This window comes from Gnatocerus cornutus, chromosome 1, assembly GCF_029298725.1.
Source record: "Gnatocerus cornutus isolate USDA-ARS CGAHR chromosome 1, icGnaCorn1.1, whole genome shotgun sequence".
NCBI lineage: Eukaryota > Metazoa > Arthropoda > Insecta > Coleoptera > Tenebrionidae > Gnatocerus > Gnatocerus cornutus.
In genome coordinates this window covers 18,652,878-18,666,999 of record NC_142233.1, presented here as the reverse complement: position 1 = coordinate 18,666,999, position 14,122 = coordinate 18,652,878, and the positions used below count along the sequence as shown (strand labels likewise).

Genomic DNA, 14,122 nt, shown 5'->3' with positions numbered 1-14,122 from the left:
AGTTGGAGCCCACTGGCGTATCATATGGTAACATTTCGTGGTCAAACTAATTCATTTTAAGTGTCCAAAATGTGCTTTGACTACACTAGATTTGCATCATTTCAGTTCGCATTAATGGTGCATAACAAGCAGCAGTAGTCCAATGTTCAATATTGTCAAAAAATAATTAAATAATACATGCACCCTAACCCCCGTCAATTCTACGCTTATGTGTAACACGTTCAACTAGTAGCGAATTGCACTACGCCCTACGTCAAAATTTGCAAAGCCATCTATGATTAATATTAATAAGAATCACTCTGTATATGGGTAACAATGGTAATTACACAATAAACAGTTTAACGCGAATTTTATCAATAAATGTTAACTACAGTAGTTTCCAGGAAAACTGTTACAATTTCGTGCCATTTTAAACTTCATACATTAAATGCGCAGTTTTTACTATCAGAATTTTTTGTTGGCATAAAATCCAATAAACAGTTATATTTTGTAATCTTCATGGGTTTTTTATTGTTGTCAAGTGAACTTGAGCGTAACAAAAATGAAACGGGAAAAAAATTAAAAAGATATTCTTTTCTGATAGCAATGGGTATTGACGAATTATTTTTTTGTTTCGTTTCTAATTGTTTGCTATGAATTGTCTGTTTTTAACAGTTCTGAACGGTATTTATTGTCCGAAAGTTTAAAGCAATGGTGCATTTTTCAGTTTATACACCTCATTTGTTGAGTTTATAGCCGCTCCAAACTTTATGACTACAAACATTTTTGTAAGGGGATTTTATTATTTGTCTTTGATGTTTTTGAAGCGTTCAATTTTAATGACTTGTAACGTTTATCAGTTCCTAATGCCAAATTACGTCAGTGGATGCAAAATCTTTCATATTATTCTTGACGAAATATAAAATTCAAATTTTATTTTCTGAATTATTCAGGTGATTATAAAAAAATTGTCGCTTTGTTTTATCCAATTTTTTCTTTACATTTTAAAAATGTCACCTTGTTATTTCATGTTCATCGGATCGATGGCCGTTTATTTGTTACTGAGAAATTAATTGGAATTGAATAAACATTGCTCTTTATTAAAAGAGCTATTTATAAAAGCGCCGAGCCTCATTACCTTTTTGTGAAAACTTTTTAATTACGCTATAATTCTTCTTTAAAGCTTTGGTTGTGACACCTGACTTTTTGAGCAGCGTTAAAAATATTGATTTTTCTTTTGTATACAAAATTAATTTGAGCTTAATATTCAAGTTCCAGTTTTATCGTCGAGGAAACTTGTAAATCTAGTTCTTTGTAGGTAAATTACGCGGTCTTAAGTTAATATAAATCACAAGTCAACAGGCTACTAATCACCTTAAAGTCGTAGTTTTAAAACTACATTTTCTTTCTTATAGGGAAACAATCGACGAGTTTTCAAACATTTTCTCTTTCATTTAACATGAATATTCACCGTTTTCAATTTTAATTTAATAAATTTTGAGTTTATAATGGAATTATAATTACTTTTATTGGGTTGTATATCATCTTCATCAGCGCCGTCACAAATGCAATGTCAAGTTTAATTTGAATTGTGGTGCTATTTTTAGAAATTCCCTGATGCATTGAGAATATTTGATTGAACTGGATTCATTTCGAGTTCATTTTTTGTTAAATACTAATTGGAAAACAAACAACCAAACATAAACTTTGCATCGACTATAAACTATATTGTTGTTGAATACATTCGTCAAAGCATAGCTGAAAAACCTGAAAAATTGATTACTGTTTAAAACCAATCTTCTAACCCTAAATAATCTAAATCTAAATCTAAAAAATCTAAATAAAACACAAATAAGTAAAAACCTTAAATAATAAACAAAATAATAAGTAAATAAATTATAAAACAAAACAAATTCAAGATTAATAAGAAAAACAAAATTCTAAAATATAACTCCCTTAAATTAAATTCCAGTCTTCTTTATAAATATCACCAAAATCAAGAGTGTAAAATAAAATACATACATCGAAACCGCAATTATCGATTTTTAATGATACATCGAAAATAAAAATATATGTACAAGGTGTTTATAAATGTTTCTAGCATCAAGGGTGGGTATGAAATGTCAAACAAATTTGCCGCTCATTATAAATGTGGGTTTAGATTTTTCAACTGACATTTGTAGTTAACCTCAATCATAGAGTAAAGTAAGTTTTGAGAAGGAAACTAGTTGTGGTTTGAAACCTGAAAATAAAAAATAAAAATGGACACAAAACCGTGATTGAAATGTTGTTGACGTAAGTAACATTATAAATGATTTTCAAGATAGTTTTATTCACAATGAAAAGAAAGCGGCAAAATAGTGCACGACAGGAATTTCAGAGCTACTCTTGATGCTAGAAACATTTATAAACGCCTTGTATTAAAAATCGATGTTTTTTTGGCAAAATCGATATTAATAAAAAATCGATGTAAAAGTCCCAGATTTATATTGAATTAACTACTAATACGACGTCATTCGAACTAATACCAAGCAATTTGGCAATTAAAGATGCTGATACATTTAAAAGTCAAAGAAAATAAATAGCCAAATTATGCCCACATTGCTCTTATTTAAAATCCAGATTTATACAACTAAATTTTTGAGAAAATAGTGCCCAAGACTTGTGCCAGTTACTTTTGGCCGTTATTGCGTTGTATTTTAGAATGAAGTACAGTTGGGGACACAGAATTTCAAACGGTAATTTTCTGACATTTAAAAAAATTGATTGTAGTCTATACCTTATTGTCATTATGATTGACACTTTAAAACTTTCAAAGCTGTCACCGTAAAATTTCAAGCAACAAAGCAAGGTTTAAACCGCAGTTGCTTCAATCTGATTGAGAAAAATTTGGCACTTAGCTCGTCTTATTACCCATGTCACTTTGATAAATATGCCAAAAATTGAAAGTTTGGTTACGAATTTATGAGTGAGCAATGATCGCCGTTGTTGCTAGCGTGGAAGCGTCCTCAACACTAGAGAGAGATAGTCTATTTAGGAATTTCATAAGTGAGACAAAGATAGGTAGAGAAAATGTCACGTGATATCAGGAGACGTCATTTTTCTTAGAAACCATAAACAAAAGTGCGCACTAGCCTGTCTTTGGTGACGACTGACAACTGTTTGGCTCTAGCGTTGTAAGGTTATGTGTCAAATTCGATTTGAAGTGGTTTTATTAAATATGGCCAAGATGTAGATAGTCACTAAATCCTGGGTCATAAACTAACTTTTTTGAAGGTTTTGTAGTGCGAACATTCATGATCTGTTGGTGTGCTAATCGTAGCTTGACCGAAGTACCGAAGATAGTACTTAACATTTGAGTAATTAGGATCAAAATGGAATTGGTATTAAGTGAAAGATTGGAGCCTGTATTGTTAGAAAGCTTTGGTCTGTTTTAGCATTTGCTATCACAACCACGTGAGGAACACCTATTAAATACCCCAGGTCTTTCACATTTTGATATGGTCGGCCAGGCCGGTTCTTCTATCGGGAGATGGTGAGACACAAAACTTTACTAACTATACAGCTTTCAATCTTTTACTTGATACCAATTCCATTCTGATCCTTATTATTTAAATGTTAATTACTATCCTCAACAGGTACTTTGGTCAAGCTACGATTGGGCATCACAGAACCTCCAAAATAGTTTTTTTAATCGAATTAGTTTATGACCCAAGATTTGAACATGGACATGAATTGAATGCAGGAAAGGACATACAATAGAACGACACAAGTGATCAAAGTTAGTTTCAGGTACCCGAAAGTGGTCAAGAACGAATTTGGGACAGGGCCGGGTTTAGAATAAGAATTAAATCGGAATTAAAGTAAACACAATTACATGTTTGTTGCTTTTTATTAATTAGAAAGAAATCAATCGTTGTCGCTTTCAGTGAGGAGTCGTTCCTTAATTGCCTGAATTCTCTAGATTTTCTGTACTATTCTTAGACTCTAGATTTCCACTAGAATTTCGAGATTCTCTAGATATCCAGTTTCGCTAGACACCCGCTATATTCTGCAATTTATTTTGACTCTCAGTTCATTTTCTAGGTGCTCTAGATTTATCAAGGTTTGCTAGACATCCTCTAGATTCTGCAAAACTTCTAGACTCTTTCTAGTTTTTTTAGACCAGATTTCCATTAAATTTTCTCAATTCTGTAGTGACTCTACATTCCCTCTAGATTCTCAAGATTACCCAAGCTCACTAGATATCCTCTGGATTCTCCACATTTTCTACATTCCCACTTCTAACTAAGAACTTTTTCAGCATCAAGAAGTTTTCTAAAACGTATTAATCTGCGCTGTGTTAGCATTTAAGTCATTTTAAAACTTAAAAAAATGTGTCTAGATATTAACATTTTTTAACCAATAGCATTTTTTGTATGAACTCGTCAAAAAACCAACTTCGCGATGTGTTTTATCCTGTAACTTCTAAACGATAAGACATAGCAATACATTTATTAATGCTCCAAAAAGACAAGCTCTTAATCTTTTCAATAATGCATTACAAAAAGGAATTGATATAATATAATAATTCTATATACAAAATTGCATATAAAATCAGTAGAAACTGCCTTTTTTTAGAACATCAAGATCAGTTTCTCAAAAATATCATGGAAAATATATACTTATCCCAGCAATAAAATTTATAGGTCTTTGGAAAACTAATCAAATTAGCATTCCAAAACACTGTCGAGCAATCCCATAACTCTGCAAGTTTTAAGAAAAAGTCAAAAAAATTAATGTTTGTGCGCTAGAACCTAAAAAAATAATCTCTGAATCCGGATCTTATGGAGCAAAACGTCCTTATCAAATTGAACCCCAAAACCCCAAGAGAAAAAGTCCGAATTTTGATTTGCTTTTTAGTGTTATTTAATACAGGGTGATTTTTTAAAAACAGCTGACGTTGTAGAATTTTTATTTAAGAAACGATTTCAAAAATTAAAGAAACAAATTAAATGGTTTTTAATTTACTATAATGTTTTACTATAATTTACTATAAACTGATGATTTTAGAATTTTTTTAAATGCCTTAGTATCTTTTGGGCGATATTCAACTTTCTTATTTTAAATTGGCACCCATATTTTTTTGGATAATTTGGAAAATATTAATTTTCTTGATTCAGAAATGTGTAATATGTTCTACTTTTACAAAAAATATTAAAAAAAAAATTATCAAAATTGAAAAAAATAGACAAAAATTTGTTTTTTATCACCAATAATTTTGTCGTTGCGTCGCTTTAAAATTGTAATGTGTAAATTTTAGACATTTTAAGGCATAGTGGAACAAAACGCTAAATGATTTTTTTAACACATATAAATGTGTTAAACATATCTCCTCAGTTGTCATTTTAGATATGATTCAAATTGCTTTTAAAATTTATAGAAAAATGCGTTTTTATCAAATTTGTCAAAATTGGAACTACGATCCTTTAGTTCACTTTAGATTGGATCAAAAGCCCTACGATCTCAAATACCTTCAGACAAATAAATGAAGTGATTTGTGAAATTTGGAATATAAATGTAGTTTACAAGTGTTTTGTCATAATATTGAAAACTAACGTTTTATCTCAAATTTAAACCACAATTTGCATAAAATTTAAAATAAAAACAAAAACTTTTTTATCACAGTTACGTTAAAAAAAAGAGTTAGCCAGTGTTTTCCACTAAAACTCTAAATTTCACTTCTTGGGCATCGCGACGCCAAGCTGACAGTAATAAAAAAGCGTTATTTTCTAGAACTAAATCAACCATAAGCCGTAAGCATTTGAACAAAAAGCGCATATTTGTTTTTTAACTAATTTTGGATTTATTTTAATTTAAAAAATATAAATTAAGCAATTTTGTGCTCTCATGTTACTTCATTCGGTTAGTCACGATTTTAATCACTTTTTCCATTATTAAATATATGATACCTTGAATATATAGCGCACGAGTAATAAAAACGAGAAAAAAAAGCACCTTACTTTATAAAAAAATGCTAAAGAAACAAACAAGAAAGTGCATCTGAACAGCTGATTTTTCTATTGCTATCTCGCTCTAGTGTTGAGGACGCTACCTCTCTCTCTACAGTGCATCTATTTATTTATGACATTGTGAGTGAGTAAAGACTGTTTTAGAGTGTACGAAATTTGAATGACAGGTCGTTTGAAATTCTGTGTCCCAGACTGCACCTTTACTCAACAGCACATTTAAAAATTAAATGTCCTTTAGCAAATGGGGTCTTAAATCGCACTTTTATCTCATTCCTTGACATTCAGGCTCTAAAATATGAATAGCGAACACTTTTGCATTATTGATTTAAAATTAAACCTGCAGCAACAGTGGCGTTACTCAAAGCCTAGATTTTTTAAAGACTGCACTAATTTTTTACGGTTAGCGATTTTAATAAGCCTCTTCGCTTCCAATCCGCGAGCTTGCTCTCTTTTCATCTCTTTGAATAATTTAGTGGTTTGTTTTCTCTGACAGCTTTAATTATGTCTTTCTTGAATAATTGAGCTTTGATCCGAAATGTCCGAAAGTCAGCAACTAGTGCTAGTTTGTAGCGCTTGTTATGTACACAGGTGTAGCGCCAAGTTGCTGCAGCACTCCTCCACCAACCTTCGACGAAGTACTTGAGCAAAGAGCTTCAGCACCTATTGAAGGCGTCCCTTCTTCCACTCCAGCCAGAGCTAGAGTTGGTTCGCATCATTCGCATCATCACGTGTCGACGGTGAAGAGCTACCGAGATGACGTAGTTAGGTAATGAGCTTTTTTGCAATCGGTTCTAGAATGGACAATTTGTTTTTTGTAGTATAACCGATATTAAGCTGGAATCTCGTGCTGAAACGAAGTCATCTTTGAGTGTTGAGTCTGGGAGTTCGGGGGCGGGGCACTCCAGCCATTCGCGGGGGTTGGCATGGACACCACCGGCGTCAGTAGAAGGTTCCACCCCAACATGGACCGAAGGTACGCCTTCATTTACAGAATCATCAAGTAGTGGAGACATGGGTGAGTTTACTAACAGTTCTGCACGTTTTCTTCTTACTAACTTCTTAGATTAGATTATTGATTATTCCATTTTTTGAATTTGTGCACTTTCTTCTTTTCTTTATGATAAAAACTGTTGAAATATTAAAACATTCTTATTCCAGTAGCATCCACGTAATAATCAATAAAACTAATCTGTTGCTTTCATCCAAGTAATTATGAATGGGGTTGTATAAAAGTGGGGTACATTAGACATAAGTAGAATTAGTTAAAGCTTAGTTAAGACGAAGCGATGTCTAGGATGCCCGACGACGCCGTTGCGTCAAACGTCCAACACTTCCATGAAGGCCGGTCAACACAAGCATACGGTGGAACACGCCATCAACTGCCTCACCTCTGAAATGGTGAGTTCCAAGCCTTAGACACAATAAGCATCTTACACCGAGTCATATCGTTTGTTCGAATTGACTTTAACTGAGCGATTTTTAGTCTTGTTTAAGTGTGGTTTTTGCAATAACCGTTTCACCCAATTTAGTCACTTTTGCTTTAGTCACTACACTTTTAAGGTTTAACTGCTTACAGTAAACCTCTAAAGGCTCGCACCACTGGTTTCACCATGTAAATCAGTTGTTATTACACGTTTTTAGATATGACATTGGCAATGATTGCTAGGGATGGATTTATGTAGAAACTGGTTATTTATTGTTTGTACAGCGCAGGAACTTCTTTTTGCTGAAGTACAGGGTGATACTTATTAATTTTTTGGACGTGATTTCTTACACCATACGATTTTGCTCAAGTTAGAAAAAACTGCGTGCTCTGCAGCGGTGGACGTTATTTTGTAACTCTCACACCTGACTTGACAGATGACAGATCAATGACAGCGAAGTTGGAGCCCATTGGGGTATCATGTGGTAACATTTCGCGGTAAAACAAATTCATTTTAAATGTCCAAAATGTGCTTTGACTACACGAAATTTGCACTACGCCAAAATTTGCAAAGCCGTCTATGATTAATATTTGTAAGAAATCACTGTATAATTTTACTCATTTCCGTAACAAAGATAACTTATCTTGATTACACAGAAACTTTTAAAACAGCTTGTGAGAAAATGAGCTTGTAAAATGTGATTTCTGTAAGAATCTAAATTTACAGAACAGATATTCTTTAATCTCCAACAATTTTAAATTTTCTTCTTTGTCACCATGGGCAAAATATGTCGTAAATCTGAGATTCAAGACAAATTTTATACTTTATGGTGAAATATGTAATTTCATAAAGAGCTGTAATCGAACCTATTCGCGTTTACGATTTTCCTGAGATGAATTTCAAATATTCTTGAGCTTAACTGTCTTTTACACCGAGGCACAGCAAAGAACTTCTGTATCAATGGGATTATTAAATAGAAAGTAGTATGTATCTAGTTAATGAATACACAAGTTGTTGATTTTTATCTAAAACCTTCGTCTCATTTAAGATGCCTAGGCAGAAAAAGTGTTTCCATGTCAACGAGCGCTTTTCATAACTTATAACAAAATTTCCCAGTTTACTGTCTAAAAACGACTAAAAATAGTGACTTTTTGGAGAAAATAGTAGATTTTGTTATACGGCAGAAAAGTGGTACTTTTTGTCGAGCAATTAAATTAGTAGCAGTAAATTGGATTACTGGAAAATTGCGCCTTCTAACATTCTTTCATGTCATTTTAGTTCGTATTTTCACATCATGAAATTTCTCATTAGTTTCATAGATTTTTGGTGGCACCATTTTAAAGTTAGTGGAAATCTTTAAAAGTGTTTTTCTCGAAAATATGAAAAAATGAGATACGCTTCTGTTTTAACAGCGACGATATGTTCATATTTGGGTAAAAAGTACATAATATTAAACTTCTCTCATAAAAATTTAAAAGTATGCTTCAAGTACCGACACCCCGCTCTGTCTGTATTTGACAGTACGCTGTCAAATATTACTTTATTTTAAAAAATTTAATTTCCTATGATTTTGTTTAAGTCAACGGTACTAATCCTTCAGGTAATCAAGTGAACTTAAAATAGGGGTGAATTTTTTGTATGTTTTCTTAGAGTAAATTTAGGGCAATTCTTTAGTGATTTTTATGTTCTATTGTTGTCGGTGTTCGTACTCCTATAGTATATCCGGTGAGAGATTGGGAGATTTCGACAGATTTCGTCGGTTGACATATAGGTTGGCAGCAAATTATGCTACAAAATACACTAAAAACACTAAATTCCTACGCAAAATGGGTTGACAGGGTTGTCAGTAACTGGGGTTATTTTGTTATTTTAAATTTAGCGCGTATGGTACACTTTTTATTGCGTAGATTTAGTGACTTTTCTGTCATTCAAACTCTCACTGTACGAACTATATACCAGAGCTCTTTACTATCAGTCCACTCATTAAAAAGTTAAGTTGGCAGCAGCTCTTAGCGATTTTTATCGGTAACAGTTGGCAGCAAAAATGTTTGACCTTGACGCAATTGTGGCATGCGTAGAAGCTAATCGTTTTTCACAACATTGCTAAAACTTATTAAATCTCTATTAAAATCATTCTATTCCAACAAATTAATAATTTTGACGTGTTAACCAAAAATCGCTACATTCAATTTTTTCCTAATTTTCTCCCTAAGGAATTGAAAGGCTGATTTACACCCAAAAATTTACACAAGAGAGTGGATAACAATGAGCTGCACTTTAGTTGCACCCTGAGAGCTGAACTAACACTAGGCGTATTTGAGAGCTTCTGTCTCTGTTTACTTCTTAAGTTAGAAAAGAATAGATAGAAGCACATTCTTAATGCGATACGTTCTTGGTTGACTTTAGCTTCCGTTATTGGATAGAAAAAGATAAAACCATAAACGTACTTCATTTCTTGCTTTGAATTTTTGAAATAATTTTGTAATGACTATAAACTAAAATCTCTCTTTCAATGCTGTTTTATAGTCATAAAATTATGCCATAAAACTGTCCTTTACAATGCAGTCTACAATGATATTTCGCAATATTACAACAACGATCATTTTAAGCTGGCGTTAATTACTAGACATATTTAATTTTAGGGCCCGATTTCGCAACAACTTGACAATTGCTGACGTTTCATTGGCGAAAAAACAATCACATGTCATTTTAACATAGTGGTCATGTAAATTAAAGATTTAATTTAGTTTCTGCAAATAAGGTCTCAGGGTTAACATCATAATTTATTTATAATTAACTAATTTGCAATTAATTTGACGATTGTCGACATTTGATTGGCGGAAAAATAGTCACATGGCAATTTAACATGATGTTAAGTAAAGTGCAGCTCAGTGCTATCAGTCCACTCTCCAGTGTAAATTTTCGAAAATTTTTGGGTGTAAATTAGACTTTCAATTCCTTGGGGGAAAATTGAATGTAGCGATTTTTGAGGTTAACACGTTGTCAAAGTTGAGTGTATTAATCAATAAGTAATTAAAAATGTGTTGCAAAAGAATGATTTTAATAGAGATTTAACAAGTTTTCGCAATGCTGCTACGCATGCCACAGTTGCGTCAAGGTCAAACACCTTTGCTGCCAATCGTTACCGATTAAAATCACTAAGGGCTGCTGCCAACTTAACTTTTTAATGAGTGGACCGATAGTAATGAGCTCTGGTATATTTAAATACGTATTATTTAGTTCTTGCACATTTTCACCGGACAAAACATTTCATAGAAACGGACAAAATCTTTTTATGTTATTTTAATCTCAGGTTTATCCACTAGTGTTCTGGCTGCTATTAAATCGATTGTCTTTTTGATTTCATAGTGTAGTTCTACATTTTAATTTTTTAATTAGTTTGTTCTCATTGAATTTTATACTCAGCTTATTTATTAGTACACCACAATTCCACGAAACTTCCACGTTCTTTATTTTACAATGTTTGTTCATGAATATAACAGGATTTACGTTCAATTCTAAAATATAATTGAGTAAGTTAGTTTGTTATTTGACGTTACAAATCCCCGAAATAATCACATTTATTTTGGTAGGGAAGTTTCAGCGTTCCGTTTTCAAACAATAAAATATAACAACACTTCAACTCCACAAGCGTGAAGTGTTTATTTGAAATTCCGTTCAGAATCATGGAATTCCGGGTTAGATAAACCAGTTTCATCAAAAAATCCATCCAATTCCTAGTCGTAAAACAAGTAGGGTAATTAGCGAACGAAATTACCTCACTCGTCCGTGTACACAGTTTTTGTTTTGGCTTACGTTCTCTCTCTAGGCATGCTTTTTGTCTCTTAATTTGCTCTTAGTTACACCAATCGATATTTTTTTAATACATTACTACTCTAATAGAAACTCTATAGTTAGTAGCTACAGTATTTATTTAATTTTAGTTTTTAGTGATTCTTTTAGATTACGAATATAGTAAACCTTTGCATGTTATTTTATTCATGATTAGCGATTTTCTTTAACTGTGTTGTTCCGCTTTCATTATCGTTGTCGTTAATCTTCTGTGTACACCGACGTTATTGACGTTAATTTTGCGGTTCATGCTTGCTTTGGAAATTCACCAGGAACAACTGAAGAATCGCGTGGACTCCGATTATGATTGAATGTAGGTGTAATAGCACACTGATCATCCATCATTTCATCACGATTTTGTTGTGTTTTTCACCCTGTTTTGTAAAGTAAAAACGCTTCGAGAAGCAAGTTTTGTGAACGAATATTCTAAATTCGTAGTGTTATAGTGATGTTGAGTAGTGGGGAACATGTAAAATCCATAAACGGACAATCCCCCATTTTCTTTTGTGATATTGTAATTAAAAGAATCGATCTACATATCACTATATCACTGGTGTTTTATTTGTGTGTGTGTCATTATTAACTTGGTTTTTATTAACAAACTGTGTTTTTAACAAGTGCCAATCCTTCTAGTTCCCTCTTTTATCACGTTTTTATTTCTTGTAGCGAATTGAGCGAAGGTATTTTTTTATGCGTTGGCGAAAGTGGTGAGAAGTTCAATAAAAGCCAAGTTTCACAAATTAATGTTTCCTACGGCGCGCAGTATTGTAAATGGTATGTAACGTAAATTTCTATTTACATTCCACTCGCTTCATGAAAAAAAGTATTCGTAAAATTGCAATACTTGTGTGTTTCCAATAAGATGCTTCAAAATTTTCAAAACGTAATAACCTGAAATTGGTCTCAAATGCGGGTTTAGCACGTTTTGTATTTTTATAATTCTCTAGTTAGAATTTTGCGTCGACGGAGATTTCCGTCTTATTTATTTTAATTTATTGTACTTTGTATTATTGTACAGGAGGTGGGTTACTCTATGTTCATTTTATTTTATACAGGGTGTGGCAACTGAGTACGATCAATGTATAGTTTTTAGAACCTTGCTGCACCCTGTATAATGTGGCAGTATTAATGTGACGATGTTGTTTATCCTTGACTGATTTATCTTAACCTGCATTGTTATTTGAACTGTAAATCTGCACTATTTGTGTATTCTGCCTGTAAAACAGTTAATAATCGTTGTACTTACATAGCAAGCTGACTTGGAAATCGATTTTTAGCAACCCTGCATAGCCATGTAATTATAGTATTTCGTGTCGATTTCCTGCTCAGTTTGTGTTTTCGAAAGAAAAGAAATATTGTGTATTATGGCTCAGGTAATTGTGCATATTTGTAAATGTTTGTAGCAAATGCGTTAGTAGCTGATTTGAGTAATGGTGATCATAATTACTTGAATATGTGCTTTGAAATTTGTTGGCAGAAACGAATTTTTATATTAAATTGTTATTAGGTACATTGTTAGCAAGAATTTTAATACTCATTGTTTTAAATGCTTAGTGGAATTTCGCTTTATAAATATAAATATTTCAACATTTTTACATGTATTATTGTAGAGTAGTACCCGCATTGGTAACATTTTAAGTTTTCCAATACACATTTTCCATCGGGTTTTATCAACACCGTACATTGCATGAGTTTTTCGGGGCATGGCATGATTCGAAAACGATTAAATTTATCCATGCGAATCGGGAACACTTTATTCACGTATTTTGTCGCTATGTAAACGCACAAAAAGCACGCCTATGATAAGGAAATTGGGTTAGTTGCTTTCAACCAGGGTTTGTTATGTAATTGATTGTTTCATGTTTTAGACGCATCTTTAAGGAACAAGAGACGATAATAAGCCAAGTTACTGCCAAAAATAATTCCAAATATTACTCAGGAATATGGTAAGAAAGTAAGCGGAACAAAATTCAGCCAAAGTATACTACTCAAATTACAATAGGTAATTAAATGGATAAGATTGAACTGCGTTCACCTATGTTATATTATGTGGATAATGTAGTTTTAGGTAGAATAGAGCAGATGAAAAATTAACTTACCTATTGCGCATTTGCAATAATCTAAGTTGTTGAACAAATTACCATGTTGCATTAAATTGATAATATGTTACTCAAACCTTTTGAAATGTCAATTTGTACACAATATCAAATTATCGTTGAATTGTTTCATAATTAATTAATACTTTTTTCGACAATTATTTCCACGAATTCACTGTCGGTATCAAAAAACACGTCTTGAGTTGGAGATTTTGCCAATTCAGTGGCACAAATTGGTATTTTTCAAATTATTGTGATGTATTTATTTATCCAATTGTTATATTAGTGTATAAATTATTTTAAGTAATTTCATTTTCACTGTGACTGTTTAGTACAAAACTTCAACATTCCTGCAGTGTATCGAGTATAAATAAAACCAACCAAGTTCATTTCGTTGTTTATTTCAAATCTGGCGCAAAATTTCGCTCGTGCGCCATGGTAAAGACGGTGACCTCTTTACCCACACCTGTCACCTGTCACTTTCTTTTTTGTTTCTGTTTACCGTATTTATGATGTATTTATTTATCCAATTGTTATATTAGTGTATAAATTATTTTTTCTATTTCGCGTTCATAATGAAGATATTTCGATACGCGTTTGAGCGTATTTTGGTATCGTAATGGACCAATCCCGTGCTAATATTTGCAGGATCTTATATTTTTCTTAGGTTTGCAGCAGACAAACCGTCAACGTTGACAATTTAGATTTTGGTTTTGATAAACCGCGATAAATCGATCAATACACTATTATTTCTTGTACT

The 14,122-nt window shown here is 32.4% G+C and overlaps 1 protein-coding gene and 1 long non-coding RNA gene across 12 annotated transcripts in view; both read left to right on the top strand.

Moving 5' to 3' along the window:
* PIP5K59B (Phosphatidylinositol 4-phosphate 5-kinase 59B) overlaps positions 1 to 13,751 on the top strand; it is a 47,693-nt gene extending 33,942 nt beyond the window's left edge. For 6 of the 11 annotated variants that reach the window (XM_088050055.1, XM_088050049.1, XM_088050054.1 and 3 more), the window contains 5 exons: positions 6,579 to 6,756; positions 6,809 to 7,005; positions 7,285 to 7,388; positions 11,933 to 13,081; positions 13,135 to 13,751. In XM_088050055.1, coding sequence (XP_087906181.1) covers positions 6,579 to 6,756; positions 6,809 to 7,005; positions 7,285 to 7,388; positions 11,933 to 11,977 — 524 coding nt within the window. In that variant the 3' untranslated portion in view covers positions 11,978 to 13,081; positions 13,135 to 13,751. Of the gene's footprint in view, positions 1 to 6,578; positions 6,757 to 6,808; positions 7,006 to 7,284; positions 7,389 to 11,538; positions 13,082 to 13,134 lie in introns of all 11 variants that reach the window. The other 5 variants (XM_088050047.1, XM_088050045.1, XM_088050046.1 and 2 more) reach the window with 5 other exon arrangements.
* On the top strand, positions 3,228 to 4,552 carry LOC148180758 (uncharacterized). The gene is made up of 3 exons (XR_015771715.1): positions 3,228 to 3,362; positions 3,417 to 3,514; positions 3,618 to 4,552. It is a non-coding gene; the product is annotated as an uncharacterized LOC148180758 (long non-coding RNA).
* Positions 13,752 to 14,122: the final 371 nt, after the last annotated feature.